The 17,316-nt window shown below is 39.3% G+C and overlaps 2 protein-coding genes across 4 annotated transcripts; one reads left to right on the forward strand and one right to left on the reverse strand.

Annotated features, from left to right (window-relative positions):
* Positions 1-1,023: 1,023 nt before the first annotated feature.
* xpnpep1 (X-prolyl aminopeptidase (aminopeptidase P) 1, soluble) lies at positions 1,024-15,577 on the forward strand. 3 transcript variants are annotated; one of them, XM_040004713.1, is made up of 20 exons: positions 1,024-1,159; positions 2,310-2,434; positions 2,779-2,842; positions 3,326-3,430; positions 3,841-3,933; positions 6,912-7,055; positions 7,307-7,402; positions 7,871-7,952; positions 8,289-8,499; positions 9,593-9,682; positions 9,775-9,825; positions 10,135-10,193; positions 12,067-12,144; positions 12,250-12,321; positions 12,398-12,458; positions 12,596-12,665; positions 13,147-13,320; positions 14,041-14,117; positions 14,309-14,407; positions 15,307-15,577. In XM_040004713.1, the coding sequence occupies exons 2-20, from the start codon at positions 2,318-2,320 to the stop codon at positions 15,424-15,426; spliced, it is 1,863 nt and encodes a 620-aa protein (XP_039860647.1). In that variant the 5' UTR covers positions 1,024-1,159; positions 2,310-2,317; the 3' UTR covers positions 15,427-15,577. The 3 variants fall into 3 exon arrangements, with proteins under 3 accessions (XP_039860647.1, XP_039860646.1, XP_039860648.1); XM_040004712.1 differs by lacking the exon at positions 1,024-1,159 and adding an exon at positions 1,190-2,047; XM_040004714.1 differs by lacking the exon at positions 1,024-1,159 and adding an exon at positions 1,190-1,983.
* On the reverse strand, positions 15,439-17,091 carry si:dkey-246e1.3. The gene is made up of 3 exons (XM_040004715.1): positions 16,576-17,091; positions 16,397-16,493; positions 15,439-16,220 (listed from the first exon to the last, which is right to left on the reverse strand). The coding sequence occupies exons 1-3, from the start codon at positions 16,679-16,681 to the stop codon at positions 15,881-15,883; spliced, it is 543 nt and encodes a 180-aa protein (XP_039860649.1). The 5' UTR covers positions 16,682-17,091; the 3' UTR covers positions 15,439-15,880.
* Between the last annotated feature and the right edge of the window lie 225 nt (positions 17,092-17,316).

Raw genomic sequence — 17,316 nt, forward strand, 5'->3', positions numbered from 1 at the left:
AGAACGAGTCCATTTACAATAAAACATATGTTGTAGTTGGTCAGCAGGTTTGCACACATCTCAGGGGAGATTTTTACCCACTCCTCTTTATTTATGTTTTTTCAGGGTTCTGTACCCATCAGTAATCTATTCAGGAGTATGTATCAGACAACCGGCCACATCTAAGCAAACAAAATTTTATAAATCAAATTTTATTCCATGTGAAAAGACAACAGAAAATGTAACAAACAAGACTGTAAAAATTATTTTTCTTCTTTTTCTTGTATTGGCTACTTCTTTTAGGGCTCACCACAGCTGATCATCGGCATCTGTCTCACTCAGTGACAGTATCTCACGCTATCCCTAGGATCTCTGTTCTCTGTCACTACATCCATGAATCTTCTCAGAGGTCTCTCTTTTCCTCCTGCATGTCAGCTCCATATTCAATATCCTTCGTCCAGTATGTCCACTATCCATCCTTAGCATACCCAAATAATTACAACTTTGTCTCCAAACCACTCAACCTGAGCTGTCCCTCGGATATACTCATTTCTAGTCCTGTCCTTGTAAAACACTACCATCACTCTTGCTTCTCTGTCACAAATCACCCTGAGATTCATCTCCAAACACTCCACCCTGTGCACACTCTATTCTTCAACTTTCTTGTACAAAGATATAAAAAAATGATAAAGATCGATCATTTAAATCCATAAAAGAAATAGAAATCTTTAAAACTAATAATGAACAAATACAAATTATTAGAAGCCACAACTTAAAACCAAAGTAATTGAATTGAACTAATGATATATTAGATGCAGGCTGATCATCGTGTATATTTGTGTGCTTGATTCAGTTCTTTCACATGTAGCCTTTTACTTACTTTACATACTTTGATTCTTTTCGCACTCTCAGAGATCTACTGCGTAGACACCGTCTTAAATATTAATGAAATGGTATTTTGTTTATGTGTTTGCAGTAGAGAGCGCATGAATTATTCACAGAGGAAGAGGCGAGTCTGGATCCCGCTACGTCTACTGGAAGAAGCTACAGTCACGTGACCACAAACGTCAACAACGAAATGGCAGCCTCCTGTTTTGTAAATTAACACAAGGTCCGAGCTGGTTAAAAGAGCGCTTCGATTTTAAATCTGAGTGTCGCATTTTCAAGGCGAAACCACCGGGTGTGTATTCAGCATTTCACTGGCTGCATGCGGGGGGCTACTTTACCGTTTTATGGTCGCTAGCTGCGGACTGAAATGCTAGCGTTTTGTTTCAAGGCGGCTCAGCGCGAGTACAGAAGGCTGTGGACTGTTTTCAAAACGAGGAAAACGACCAGTCCGCCCACGCCTGTAGTATTGTCTGTCACGAAAGCTGCGAGAAAAGCGCTTCCTTTCAGCTGTAAAGCTGGATAATTAGCTAGCAACTTTCCTAATATTTCACCGGTGTGTTACCACACCCACATGTAAATCCATCGCCGATACTCGGAATGAATTAGTTATTTGTGTGTTCTGTTTGGCCTTTTCAAGGAAAAAAGTGATGCCTTAATGGAAACAAAAGTCGGCTACAGACTCTGCGTTTGTCTGTTTTATTACTTTTTAAAAACACACTCAGATACAATAATTGGATTTTATTGAGAAAATTAACTAGCTAGTGGTTCAGATACTGAATACAGCTGATTCTTTTCATGTCAACTTGTAAACAACAACCGCACGCTGAGCTTCTAGCCAATAGGAGACCTCATCGATGTACAATACTGCTACCTGATTGGTCGGTTTGTGGATTCTTTTTACACAGCCTCACACTCACTGTGGAGAGTGATGGGGGAAATCCACTGCTGTAGGTGATTATTGTAGTGCAAAGGGTCACACAAATGCCACCTCAACCCAGTCAGTTTATTCTTTTAATATTTAACTCTGACTTCAGTAACAGTTGCTTATTCAGCATACTGCAGCAGAACAAAGGTCCAGGTGTGGCCTGTGACTTTGAGCTCCACGTGAATAGTTTGGTAGGTTGTCGTCAGTCTGTTCAGTTTCAGTCATCTGAATTCAACATGCCATCCGAAAAGTCAGGTAATCTGTAAAGAACCACATCTGTGTTTTGGAATTGTACCAGAATATCTGATTACCTATTGAGTACTGGTGTATCAGTGCTTGACATCAGTGTTTTTGGACACTGATCTGTGCTTTGACAAGAAACTAGAGCCTATCTTATGATGCATTTTGAGATTGCTTTTTTTTAAACTATGTATGTTTCGATTTTTTATTTTTTTTATTTTCTTTTATTTTAATGTTTTTCTTGACTTCTTTCAAACATATCTCCTTTGCCATCCAGAAAAGGCTATGTCTCCAAAGATAACTGGAGAGCTGCTCAGGCAGCTCCGTCAGGCAATGAAGAACTGTAAATACTTCTCTGAGCCTATACAAGCCTACATAATCCCATCTGGAGATGCACATCAGGTAAATCAAATCACATTTACTACAATAAATATCTTTACACAACCCGTTAGAAAGACACATGGAAAATCTCTCAGCTGCTCCTCTTACTTCTGTCACTTCTCTAATTTCCCTTCTCACTGTGAACTCAATTCACTTCTTAATTCACTTTAATTTACTTCTCATGGTCTTGTCTGACCTTTGCAACTGATTGTAGCCCTTTGCTCATTACACTTCCCTAACCCTGCCCTTTTCTTCATGCACATGACTAGCAGCGATGGTGGCAATTAAAATGTTTGTTGGGTGGATGGCCACTTCACAGTGATTGTTAATGAAGCTGATTTCTCCCGTGTCCCTGTGACTTTCAGAGTGAATACATTGCACCGTGTGACTGCAGACGTGAATTCATCTCTGGATTCGACGGCTCTGCAGGTTTGTATTGCTTGTGCATGATTCCCATTGCACACTCAAGTGTAAGTATAATCAAACATTTTCACTGCAAAAAAATCTGGAACATTTGATAACTCAGAATGATATTTGATATCTCTCGTTCAGGCTCGTTTGTTAAGGGTAAAGCAGAACAAAAAACACCAGTGCACCTAGTTTCATGTTGAAAAGTAGTTTTCTTTCCCATTAAAGGCTGTGAACTTTCAAGAAAGGTGTTGTTTTTTTTGTTTTTTTTAAACGTAAGAAAACACTGTGGAAATCTGGCCTTCTGCCCTGACATAACCACAGTTTTACACGAGACAAGAAGAATTCACTCTTTCTCAGGCTGCTTGTTCACTGCTGTCATTTCAGAGGTATAAACCTTATATGTTGCTTCAGAGAAATGAATAGATATGCTTTTTGTACAAATAAAGCCAAGTAGCCAAAAGAAAGTGCTGAACAAAATTTCTTCCATACTTTGCCATTCAGGCACAGCCATCGTTACAGAGCAGCATGCTGCAATGTGGACTGATGGCCGATACTTCCTGCAAGCCAACCAGCAGATGGACAACAACTGGACCCTGATGAAGATGGGTAATGTCCACCTTGGTGTTTCAGTGATGAAAAAATCTCTCTGTTACATAAAGTACAAACACCAACGGATCTTTTTTCCTCTCATTTTATAAGTTATATTTAACTACATGTGCTTTTAAAGTTTGAGGCTCTCTAATGGAGCAGCTGCACAGGCACAACATGGACATTTAGATCTGTCACAGCATGAGTAATAAGGCTTGAGTCACAGCTAGACAATAAGTCAGAATGTTTATTTTTTCTAAGACTGGAAAAAGTGTCCCAAACTTGAGTTTAGACACTATTTGTGTCCGCACCAAGTGTAGACACTCATACATTTTAGTATTCCATCTTCCACATTGGTATGAGTCATATATATTATACATTCACATGTCTTGAAGGTGTCATAAACTGATTTTAATAATCATATACAGGGCTGAAGGAGACACCCTCACAGGAAGACTGGCTGATCAGTGTTCTTCCTGAAAACTCAAAAGTGGGAGTAGATCCTTGGATCATTGCTGCTGGTAAGCTACAGTATCATATTCATGTTAGTTCAGTGAATTAGCATTGCAAGCTTTACTTGGAAATCCGCTCATGCTGAAGTGAGGCAACCGAGGCTAAAGGAAATATTCCAGTATGCAACAAGAGTGCATGATTTGAACATTTCTAGCTCATCTTATTAGATTTTAACTTGCACAAAAAAAAATGGAGGAATTCGTAAGCTCTCAGACAAATACACTTGCATTGTGTTGTAGAGTAGAGGCAGCCTGCAGCATCTCCACTTCAGACCCACAAATCACCCAAAATAAATAAATAAATAAAAATTCAGTTAGGATCTGTATAATCAGAAGAATATTGTTTACAATCGATGGCCATTTCTTTTTAACTTCAAATTTATATCAATAGCATAGTATAGAACAGCACACATGGTTGACAACAGATAAGTAAGACATCATCTAATACCCACATGGAGATAAATAAAGTTATCTGAATTGTCAAAAACCGAATCAAAGGACAAATTTGGGTGGATGTGGGTTGCCAAACAGCTTGCAATAACTGTAAGTAGGCTAATACGACTTAATCAGCATGAGCTTCATGAGATTAGCTGGTTGGACTATGAAACTATGCGTGCTGGCTGATATTTAAATCACTTGATCTGCCGAGATTACTGCAGAGTGTGACTCTGTTGCCCCTATGAAGTAACACTCTGTTTTTTTTTTTCTCAAAGATATTTTTATTGATTTAAAGCAACAAAGAAAAACAGATACACACACACACACACACACACACACACACACACACACACACACACACACACACACACACAGAATCATTAAACAACAGACAAGTTTCACAGTGACTGTTTGAACTGAAATAATGACACACTCACATGTCTCTTGCTTACATCAGTTTACCCCCTACCCATACCACTTAGAACCCCTATCCCTCAGGCCAGGTAGGGAAAAATAAATAAATAAAACAAAACAAAACAAAACAAAAAGAAAAAAAAATAAACAAAGCAAGACAAAACAAAAAAACCCACATGAAAATAAAAAATACAAAAAAAACATTGCAAATACAACAACAACAACAAAAATAAGACAAACACACGACTAGAAAAAAAAATAAATAAATAAAATAACAACATTTAAGAAAAAAAGAAGAAGAAGAAGAAGGGGGGGGGGAGGACTTACTGAGTAATGCTGGAAGTCAGGTTCGCAACCTGGAGGCTGGAAAAGTATTTCAGGAATTGCCCCCACACCTTGTAAAACTTACCGCTGTTATTACTAATCACATATCGGATCTTTTCAAGGCTCAGATAGTACATAAGGTCCCTCAGCCATTGCGTCTGGGTGGGCAAAGGGGCACCCCTCCATCTTAGTAGGATTGCACGCCTAGCTACAAGGGAGGCGAAGGAGAGCATGCAACGCTGTGACGAGGTCAACCGTGCATCAGCCTCTCCAGTGGTGCCAAAAAGCGCAAGTAATGGGTTAGGATCCATATGGTGTCCAAGAATTAGGGACAAGGTTTGAAATACATCTCTCCAGAATCCTTCAAGGCTAGGGCACGTCCAGAACATATGGATAAGGGAAGCCTCCGCACTCCCACACTTATCACAAGTGGGGTCAACATCCGGATACATACGAGATAGTTTGACTTTGGAGAGATGAAACCTATGCACGACCTTAAATTGTAAAAGACAGTGGCGGGACACATAGGGATGTGGAGTTAACTAACTTGAGTATTAGGTCCCAAGTATCCATAGACAATGAGCGATTTAAATCTTGTTCCCAGGCCGTTTTAATCCGATCTATCGAAGAACCGTTCATGCTCACCAGCCTGTCATCGATAAGAGAGATAAACCCTTTACGTGTTGGAACTAGGGTAAGGAGCATATCCCCTGGGCTTGCAGCTGGTGCAACTGGGAAGTTTGGAATCTGAGATTGGAGGGAATGTCTGGTCTGCAGATATCTGAAAAGATGTGTACGTGGGAGATTGAACTTTTCAGAAAGCTGAGCAAAAGATGCAAAGATATTGTCAGAAAACAGATCATTGAAACATGTAATGCCCCTGTCACGCCAATCTCGAAATATAGGATCAGATAATGATGGCTGAAAAAAAAGGGTTAGAAAAAATTGGACTCAGAAGGGAGAAGCCTGTAAATCGAAAATGCTTCCTCATCTGAGCCCACACCCTCACCGTGTGCCAGACAACTGGATTATCAATTGTCTTGTTTGGGGGAAGGGGGAGTGAAGAACCAATCAGGGCCAGGACAGAAGAGCCTGTAGTTGAGTTCAACTCCATGAGCACCCAGGACGGGCAATTACCTTTGTTTTGGAAGTACAGCCAAGAAATAATGTAGCGCATATTTGCTGCCCAATAGTAATATCGAAAGTTAGGCAGTGCCAAGCCTCCACGACTTTTGGGTTTTTGGAGTTGAGCCTTGTTCAATCGAGGTCGTTTACCTCTCCATATATAAGAGGAGATAATTGAGTCCAATGAATCAAAGAAGGATTTGGGGATAAATACTGGTAACAATTGGAAGAGATACAAAAATTTAGGAAGTATATTCATTTTGATTGAGTTGATTCTTCCCACCAAAGAGGTGGAGAGAGGAGACCACTGTGCCAGATGTTTTTTTTGTATTATTTAACAGAGGGAAAAGGTTCGCTTTGAAGAGACAATTATGCTTCCTTGTAATTATTACACCTAGATATGTAAATTGATTTCCTGCCATTTTAAAGGGGAGGGTAGTATAGTCATACACTGATGCATCTCCATCCACAGGAAACAACTCACTTTTGTATAGGTTGAGCTTGTATCCTGAAAACTGGCCAAATTGGCGAAGTATGGATAGCAACGTAGGTATAGATATTTTGGGATTTGAGATAAAGATTAAGAGATCATCTGCATACAAGGATACTTTGTGTTCAACACCCTTCATAACACTGTTTTTTATTTGATATTTGTGCTTGTTAAGAAATCTCATATTGTGTTTCAGACCAATGGAAGAATATGTTCAAGGCTCTGTCCAGTGCTGGCCACTCGTTGGTAGCAGTGCAGGATAACCTTATCGATGCCGTCTGGCCGGACCGACCAGAAAGACCCAGCACACAACTCCGCAGCCTGGGATTAGACTTCACTGGTCAGTGCAATTAAATAGCATTAAAACCATTTTACATGTAGCCTCTTTTATTTTTAATAGTAGCTTATTAAGTGTTTGTCTGTTTAAAAAAAAAAAAAAAAAAAAAAAAATTGTGTAATACTTTTAGAAATCCACATAATCTAGACACATTTTTGGCATTTTTAATTACGTTTCCAGTCTTCAGTAACTAGATGTATAGGCATTGTATGAAACAAACTTGTGTCTTTGTGTGTTATTTATGCTTTGTGTAGGTATTTCCTGGCAAGACAAGATCACAACGCTGCGAGCCAAGATGTCAGAGAGGAAGATCACCTGGTTTGTTGCAACAGCACTGGATGAGATTGCGTGTACGGTTCAGTTTTCCTATCCTGCTCCTGAGTGCAGTTCAGTTAAGCTCTTCAATGTGCATAATTTAAATATTACTGTTCGGTACATGATAACAAGCAGAGGACACATGTGCGAGTGTCCCTTTAGATTCGAGGGCCTCAGCGTTCACTGTGCTTTATTTGCTCTTGTTTCTGATTGTCCTGTTTATTAGATGAAGACTTATTTTGATTGTCAGCAGGTAACATTTAGGGCTGGATGACTTCAACCAGCAGATTATAGAGATGAAACCTGTAAGGATGAATGACAGTTCAATAATAACACTGATATTTTACACCACCCACTTCATACTGGCTCATTGTTTCATGAGAATTAAAGTATTCATTGCTATGTGATGCATCATAATAGAAGGAAGAATAGGGTATTTCTTTTTTTTTTCTTTTGTTTGTTTAATTTTTTAAACCTGTCATCTTATCGTTTTGTTTTCTCAGGGCTTTTCAACCTTCGCGGGGCAGACATTGAGTACAACCCAGTTTTCTTTGCATATACCATTGTGGGAATGAATACAATAAGGTGACGTCCAGTATGATGCATCAGTGATTATGAATTTGGACAAACAGTGCTTTACTGTAAAACTTAGACAGTAGTTTGTATAATTTGAGAGATGTCAGAATAACTGAAGGTGCATTTTCATTGTGTTTAGTGCAATCACATCTGTTAGTGCTAATGAAAGATAATTGTATGCAACCAGATTGTATACTATATGTATTGCGATATGTACACTGTATGTATTTAGTACCTAGTTAAGGGCACATCCAGTAGATTACACCTCCCAGAGCCAGAGGAACAGGGTTTCCTCCTGTGTTAACCATTTCACTTTTTCACTCAGCAACCCTTTCCTCTCTGCAGGTTTTTTGTGGACCTCAAGCGTCTTTCTGACCCTGCAGTGAGAGTGCATCTGCAGCTGGACTCCCCTAGCAAACCTGAGCTGAGCATCCAGACATTTCCGTATGAGTCGGTCTACACTGAGCTCCAGGCCATCTGTGCTGCACTTGGCCCAAAGGACAAAGTGTGGATTTGTGATAAAGCCAGTTGTGCTCTCACACAGGTCATCCCTAAGGTGAGAGAAATGATTAATCAAGAGGGAAATCATTACTTGAGTCACTGCAAAATTTGTAAGTTTGCTCCCTTATGAAGAAGTGAACGTGCTGTAATTCATGTGGTAGTTTCATTTGAACAGGAAGAGACAGAATATCGACTGCAAATCCAAAACAAACACGTTACATAAAAGTTATAAACTGATTTTCATATCAGAGAGTGAAATAAGTATTCAATCCTCAAGCAGAACATGACGTAGTCCTTGGTGGAGAAATCTTTGTTGCCAAGCACTGAAGTAAGACATCCTTGCCAACCACCCATGAGGCAGGGTCTTACATGGAGCTCCAGACAGAGGGTGGTTGAAGGTCATTTTGTATATCGGCCACTTCTGAATAATCGTACCAACAGTTCCAGGCTCATGCAGGTCTAAAATCTTGTCTTTGGCATCCTTTAAAAGCTGTTTGGTCTCATAAATTCAGCAGTGATCGTTTCCTCACTGTAGATATAAATAGTTCATGTTTAGAGGCTCATCGTTGGCTTCTGGTGTTCACAAAAGAAGATAAAGAACCAAAACAAGCTGGATTGCATCTAGGTCGTGTCTGTTTACACAAATATGAAGAAGTAGTATCTGCTTTAAATACCAGTGGTTGGTGAAAACATACCTGAGTACTTTGTGGCTCAGAGGTTATTTGTAAATGTCAGAGAGTTTTTACAGTTTAGAAAAATATTGCCTGTCTGTTTCCTTGTACCTATCAGATGACACATTCTCAGATTATTGGGTCAGATTTTTGAAAACATGCTATGTTTTAAATAGGACAGAGACCTATAAGATTACAGACATTTAAGTGTCTGGTAGAAATACTCATTTTCTCACCTGCATTAGCAAGTAAAACTTGAAAAATATATTGTAACTTTAGCAAAACTAACAACTCTTAATATGTAACATGACTCTGCTCTACCCGATGTGAAACTGGTTCATTACATTCATAAAAATACAGCAAAATACAATAAATATTTCTCATTTAGTATGAATATATTTAAAAAAAATAGTAGAAGAGCTGCATGTTTTTTAATGTTTTCTCCTGATGTTGTTTTGTTTTTTGTTTTTGGTGAAGACTCACCGATCTCCAATTCCCTACACTCCACTCTGCCTCGGCAAAGCTGTGAAAAATGCCACAGAGATTCAAGGCATGAAAATGGCACATGTAAGAATCACTGACCCCTGAAATATGTAGAGTAAAACATATTAGTGTGTCTAATATTTTTATAAACTGTGTGTTTGTGTTTTTGCCAACAGATCAAAGATGCAGTGGCACTTTGTGAACTCTTTGCTTGGTTGGAAAAGGAGGTATTGTATTTTTTTTGTTTTGTTTTTTTTTTTTATCTTAATTTCATGCATGCATCTCTGGAATTTTCAATTCCGGCTTCAATTCAATTGAAAAGTTCATATAGCACCTAATCACAACAGTTGCCTTGTATTGTAAGGGAAAGACCCTCTACAGATTTTCACTTACTCCAGGAAACACACGTTTCATTTTTTTTTTTCACTGTGAGTGTAGGAATGCTATGGTCACATGACATTTTGTCATGAGCTTTAACGTCTTCCTTGTTGTCTCCTTGTTGAGTTTCACATGCGTTGGTTTTTGTAATTTTACAGATTCCAAACGGCAACGTGACTGAGATATCTGCTGCTGATAAGGCAGAAGAATTACGTAGGTGTGTTTTGTTTTGCTTTTTTGTTTAACATAACATTGATCAAGCTCATCCAGTTTAGCTTCAACAGCTTCCTTCTTGGAAAGGATGTCTTTAAAAGATGCTGGTCCAGTTCCAATCTGCATCCTCCCTCATGTGCAACTGAAAAGGTTTTTAATTAAATGGTAAGGTAAAAATAGAGCACAAAGCCGTCTTTACCAGAAACGGGAACCTCTGTCTGCCATCACATGGATGGATTAAGATCATTTATTGTCACTTATCTGAAACTGGGCCGATTATGTTTTAATTACAAGCAAGCGTTTACAACTGTATTTCTAAAATGCATTCACTTCTCTAAACTCTTTTCTTTATGGAAAACTAAAATATAATCACAATACGAAGCGTGTGTTTTTGTGTTGTACTGTAATTGCAATATTAATATAATACTGTAAATACAAGTTTTCTGTTAGATGTTTACTGTGAGCTCATCACTTCCGTGGTTGGTCCGTCTCTTTGTCTCCTAAAACTTAAGTTTCTTGTGTTCTGTGAGGGTTTTGCTTATTTGTTTTGTGAGCCTTTTCTTTTGCTTTTTATTTCTGTTATATTTTGTTTGCTTTTTTTTTTTTGTCTTTTCCTTTAAACCCACTCAGATGTAAGACTATTTGGTTTGAAGCCCCTTGTGTAAACTTGCAGAGTAAAAGTGTGCAGAGCACAGACTGGTCACAGCTCCCTCTACTGGACATAGGAGGAAAACAAAGTGCTGAAGTTCTGGTATTAATCTTAACCTGGTATTAAGCTTTTGCAATATTTTTATCCCTCTGGGGGGAAAAGGTGAAAGTGTCATATGTCATTTAAAAAAATACTTTTTTTAAAACTAATAAATGGCACATTTGCCTTTTCTATAGTAAGCACAAATAGTGCAAATATGGGAAACAAACTCCCACCAGGTGCTAGCAGGAAGTGCTGGAAGCAGGCGGAGAAGTTGTTATTGATTAAAATGTAGCTGTTTGCTGTATAACAACAAACCCCGATCATCTCAATCACATTAAAAAGAAGAAATTTGTCCGTTACCACTTAACTGGTAATTAAGAACTATTGCATGTGGCTACCTTTTGAAACCAAAGCTGTCATCAAGAAACAGTTGCATCTCGGAAAAATAACAAAAAAAATAATAATTGGTTTTCTTTTTTAATTTAAAATGTCTGTGAAGGTTCTCAGTCATCCAGGTCATCGTAGTCAAAGGAGCTTGCACAGAAAAGCGTCTGGACTTCTTTAAGTTGCTTGAAGACGTTTCACCTCTCATCCGAGAAGCTTCTTCAGTTCTTAGGTCAAATGGTGGGGAGTCCCAGATTTAAACCTAGTGGGAGTATCCCCCCACAGAGGGACAAAAGGACCTCTAATCCTCTAATCACCTGAGCCAAGGTGTGACACTGGGCGTGGGTCCCAATCAGCCAGAGTTTCGTGTGAGCTCATTGTGAAACCTGGCCCCACCTTATCATGCGAATTCCTGAGGTCAGATGGCCCAGGATGTGAGTGGGCGTTAAGGCGTCTGGGGAGGGAACTCAAAACTGGATTATAGATGGCAGACAGTTGGTGTCGTAAACCACCGCCTCTGTTCAAAGATGGCCGCTCACAGTGGACATAGATGGCTTCTTTCACTCCTCTTTCAAACCATCTGTCCTCTCTGTCCAAAATGTGAACATTGGCATCCTCGAAAGAGTGACCTTTATCCTTAAGATGGACAGCTGAGTCTTGTCCTGTGGAGGTGGCTCTTCTATGTTGTGCCATGCGCTTGTGAAGTGGCTGTTTGGTCTCTCCAATGTAAATATTTAAAATATTTCTCATGGTATAATTATGACTGTCATTAATGCTTACCATTTTCTTGCACTTTTTTCAGTCAGCAGAAAGATTTTGTGGGTCTCAGCTTCCCAACAATTTCCAGTGTTGGTCCACATGGAGCGATCATACATTACGGGTTAGTTTGCAAATAAAAACTGTATTTGTGTCATTTTTGTTAATTCATAGTTTTAGCTTGTATTTGTGATTTCATGTTGTGTGTTTTGTTTTTTTTTGCTTGTAGACCACTGCCTGAGACCAACAGGACCCTCACCGTAAATGAAGTTTATCTCATCGACTCTGGAGCTCAATACGTGTAAGTAAGGTTGTTTTTAAATGCTGCAGAGCAGATGTCTTTAGGATAATCAGTTACCTCTTTACGTCTTTTGCAGTGATGGAACAACAGACGTCACACGTACCATGCACTTCGGGACACCATCTGCTTTTGAGAAGGTAAGTTTGTGTGATTGCTCAGAATATTTCCTGCCACCGGTTAATTTAATTGAATTACACTTAGGTTGACTCAGTACTGTTTATTTACAAAGACTATTATATGTATCTTTGTAATATGTGTGTTATTTTCCTCATAGGAATGCTTTACCTACGTACTGAAGGGACACATAGCTGTCAGCGCTGCCATTTTCCCCAATGGAACAAAAGGTGCAGCACTCGGCTCTGTCGTTAAGACTATGCTGATGTTGTTTTCAGTACACGGATGTTAAAAATGACGATTTTACACCAAAATAGCTAACAAAGTTCCAGATGACTCATGGTGATTAGTACTTGTTCTGTCTATTCAGGAATACATGTTTTATTTCTACAAGATAAACATTTTGTCGCTCATAACACGGGCATCTTTTTGGCCAATCAAGCTTGTTTACTTACAATCTTGAACTGTGTCTTATGCCAAAGGAAGAACAATCGTGTTATGATTATATCGCGGAAAAAGCCAGAAGCTGTCACCCTGCCAGGGGACATGGAAGTTTGAAATTATTACCATAGGTGCATCTACTAGTAGGCTAAGAGTTACCACTGGCGGCCACCAGTATTTTATGATCATACACTCAGTATTTTAACATGCACAAGCAGAGAAGTAAAAGACCTTTTGAAATTTTGATCTAAACCTCTATTCCTTTACCAGGCCACCTCTTGGATTCGTTTGCCCGTGCAGCCCTGTGGGAGTCTGGGCTGGACTACCTCCATGGTACAGGTCACGGGGTGGGCTGTTTCCTCAACGTTCACGAGGGGCCTTGCGGCATCAGCTACAAAACCTTCGCAGATGAACCGCTGGAGGCCGGCATGATTGTCAGTGATGGTATGATCTACTGTATGTAATGGATCATAAAATGAAGAATCTGTTGCATTTGCAGTGTTTACAGAGCAGCTGTTCGATTAATAAATGTCCAGTTATTCAGAGAAACCCCAGCAGCAAATTCAGGAAAGAGCTAAAACAATAAATACCGTGAGTACACTGGAAATGAAACAAAGTCAATAATTAATTGACTTTTTCCATTAACCTTCTATTTTTTTTTTTTCTGTGATATAATACAGTCAAAAACTGCTACATCATTGTATCTCCTCTGGAGATATCTGCTTATCTAAGTAGTGTACAAGTCAAAAGAGGAACCTGTAGTTTTTCCAGAGATTGAAAGAAAATCTTATAAAAATATCCAAATTTAACCTCCTAAGTACCCGAACTCTTTCATGGCATGCATTTTTTCTTTCTCTTTGCTATTTGGGCTGATTGGGATGAATGTAAAAACAAAGAATTACGTGTTTGTTTGTTTTTTAAAAAAAACTGACTTTTGTTTCTGAGAAAAAACGGATCCACATATCAGGACATTCACTTTTTGATAGATTAGTGGCAGTCTAATGTCCTCGTAAGTGGATATCAGGCACTTGTAGAGCAAAATGTAGTATTTTAGTCTAGAAAACCCAAAATGTGATGTCCACATGTGTGGACGCCAGGTCCTAGGAGGATAAGTCTACCAAAGCTCAGCTGGCTATAATTTGTGTGTTTGTTATTTCTTTGTAGAACCTGGATACTATGAAGATGGATCTTTTGGCATTCGTCTGGAAAATGTGGTCCTTGTTGTACCAGCTAAGCCCAAAGTACGTGTTAAAACGGGTCAAATGAATGTTCAGAAATGCAGTAGATCAAACATACGATTTTTTTTTTTTTACACATTCTCTAAATATCTATGAGTCGTTATAACCATTAAGATGTTCTTTACTTTTAATTCTTTGTAGCAAAATAATGAGATGAATTAATGATGTTTTTGTTTTTCTGTCTGTATGTGCAGTACAACTACAGAAACAGGGGTAGTCTGACATTTGAGCCTCTCACTCTGGTTCCCATCCAAGTGAAAATGATGAATACAGAGCTTCTCACTCAGAAGGAGGTAAGGTTTTGGTACTCGGATAAAAAGAAAAATCTGTATATGTATACTCGGAGTAGGGTTGTTCGATATAACGATATATTTTTTACGCAATCGTTTGTTTCGTGGTGTCGCAAAATGAACTGTTTACAGCAATATTTTTTTCGTTATTTTGATGGTCACTGTAGTGGCTATATTAATTTCTTAAAGTTGTCTCTTTCTCTTACATTGAATATAACCACACTACAGACAGACGAGCGTTTGTTTTTATGCGTTGTCGTTAGCAACGACGACGGTAAAACCACCGTGTGTCCGCTTGTTCCACATAAACCTTTCACAATAAAGTTCAAGATCCTGTTGAGACTTTTCAAAATAAACTGAATCACGTGAAAGATGCAGAGTGTTTACGGATGGGAAGCAAAAAAGAGCCGCCAGGTGCTAAAAAATAAACCTTAGACTCAAACGTTAGAACAGGCTTTTCCCCGCAGCACGCCATGTAATAAATACTCACAAAAAAACCGGCGGCTGTTACAACTTACGTCTAAAAATGTGTAGTTTCATGCATCGGTTAAAACACTCGACTCCAGATACATGACGTCCAGCTGGAAACACTTAACGCAAGTCGAGCTGCCCGAGATTCACAGAATTTACAGAAAATGTTACATTTTTGTGATTTATATCGTTATCGGACGATAGATGTCTTAATATCGGGATATGAGATTTTGGTCATATCGCACAGCCCTAACTCGGAGTTTATCACAGTTATATATGTGGTAAAAACTTCAAATTCTGCACATCCAGTATTATCAGCTTTTTATTCTGTGCAGTGAATATGAACATTCTCAGCTTGCAATGTTATTGAAATCCTGTATTACATTATGCCGTGTATATGTGGTTTGACTCTTGGCTCTCCTCTCCTGCAGCTAGACTGGGTGAATGAGTACCACAGGAAGTGTCGGGAGGTGGTTGGAGCAGAGTTGGAGAGGCAGGGTAGGCAGGAGGCATTAGAGTGGCTGATCAGAGAGACCCAGCTGATCATCTGAGGACCATGATCATTTTGCCCAGGATTACTGTTGATTGCTCTGCAGTGATAAACGTTTGTATTTTCTCATGTTTCTCCATGTCTCGCACCCAGCTTCTTTTGTAAAGCACATTACATCAGCAGTTTTATTAAAGATCTGTCAAAAGCAAGAAGCACTTTTATATGCTTACTGTTTTGTGAGGGGAAATAACTTCTGATGAACTATTAGCATATATTGAGTGTTCATGAAACATGGAATACATTATTCAGATTCTTTTAGAGCAAAAGAAATCTACAGTAGTAGTAGTTCTGAGTAGTGTATCACAGACTACTGAATCTAGGTTGTACAACTGATGTAGTGCCCTTCACATCTTGGTGAGAAGTTTTCATACACATAGCTTGAGGTGTCAAACTTCAAACCTTTCAGACTGAGTCAAGTGCCTCTAGCTAATCTTGTTAGAACTGTTTCCCACCCTCTAAAGCTGCATGTAAAATATTGGAGGGTCCAGGACGACGCCACTTTTGGGATTACTGGCGAACTCTTGAAACGAGTGAGACAATGAGAGCACCTGTTGCTCCTCTGGTACCTCAATGGCTTTATTGGCTCCCTCCTCATCTTCATCCTTCCCTCCTACGGGCAGCGGGTTACTGTAGATGTAATAGATCCGGGAGTTGTCCTTTGGTGCCTCTGGTTTCCTGAAGAAGGTGAGAGGGTTGATGAAACTCGTCGATCTCTTCACTGCTTTGACTGCCACGGGATTCTCCGGCTCGCCTCGGGTCACTGCGCTCTCGTATAATTGTGCTCTTTTTGACTGCCTGTTGAACAAAGCAGTAGTAATTACACTGACATGTAACTTTACTTTGGATTACCTGGTCACTCTTTAAGATTATCAGTTTTAATTTAAACAAATACACAATTTCATTCAGCTGTTACCTCAATTAAGCTAGGAGTTGCACATATCTATAAACATGCTTTGGTCCTTTAGGCTCACCTGGAACGGTTGTAGCAGACGGTAATGCAGTACAAGCCAGTGATGGCAAGTATACAAAAGGCCAAAGTGATCATCACAAAGTTAAACACTTTGATATCTGGGTGGCAGAAAGCAAAGGGGGAAAACAGTTAAACTGTATGATAAGAGTTCTGAGAAATTAACAGAAGAACATTACGTACCAAACAGGCCGGAGCTCATGTTCTCGTCTTGCTGCTCCAAAGCTGCGGTCCCGTTCAGGTGGAGGTTCACTGCCGTCGGCACTCTGTCTTGTGCGGATTCACTCATGTTGCTGCCACTGACATCCAAAACAAGGACTCAAGGCTGGGCTGTAAAACTCTTTTCATTGGTTTATTGAAAAAAACTCTGCCCATGTGACTGCAACAGCTTGAGTGAGTCTTTGTGGAGACCCCCCCCCTTCTTTGTCAGCCCTTGAGCTGGAGACCCCCTCTTCTGCCTCTCTGCTACTCTCCCTGTTTACTGCTCATTATTCTGTTCAGGTTTCTGGGGGACACTGAGGGGAGGGAGATGCTGATCCCTTTATACTGTTTGTAATAAGCTCTGGGTGATGACCCAGAACCAGTGAGCTTGATTCAAGCTTCCACCACTGAAAGAAGAAGCAATGCAATTAAGCAAATGAAGTAATTTTTTATTGTGCAGTGCAGTGAAAGCATGGTCATTTATAGCAGAATATATATATATATATATATAGCTCCTTTGTGGAAGGATGATTATTATACAAAAGGTGCTTTACAGTTTTTACTAAATAAAATTGCAAGTGTTTCAAATTGCATTTTGTTATCTATTTAGCTTGAATTTGTAAGCATTTAGACCATAAAAAGTCAAAGAAATAGTGGCAAAGTTCTGAGAGTCCTTCCTTACCTTTAAAAGTCAAAGATAATCCTTTTTTCTAATATAAAGAG

Source organism: Simochromis diagramma, unplaced genomic scaffold, assembly GCF_900408965.1.
Source record: "Simochromis diagramma unplaced genomic scaffold, fSimDia1.1 OVJJ01000487.1, whole genome shotgun sequence".
Classification (NCBI taxonomy): domain Eukaryota; kingdom Metazoa; phylum Chordata; class Actinopteri; order Cichliformes; family Cichlidae; genus Simochromis; species Simochromis diagramma.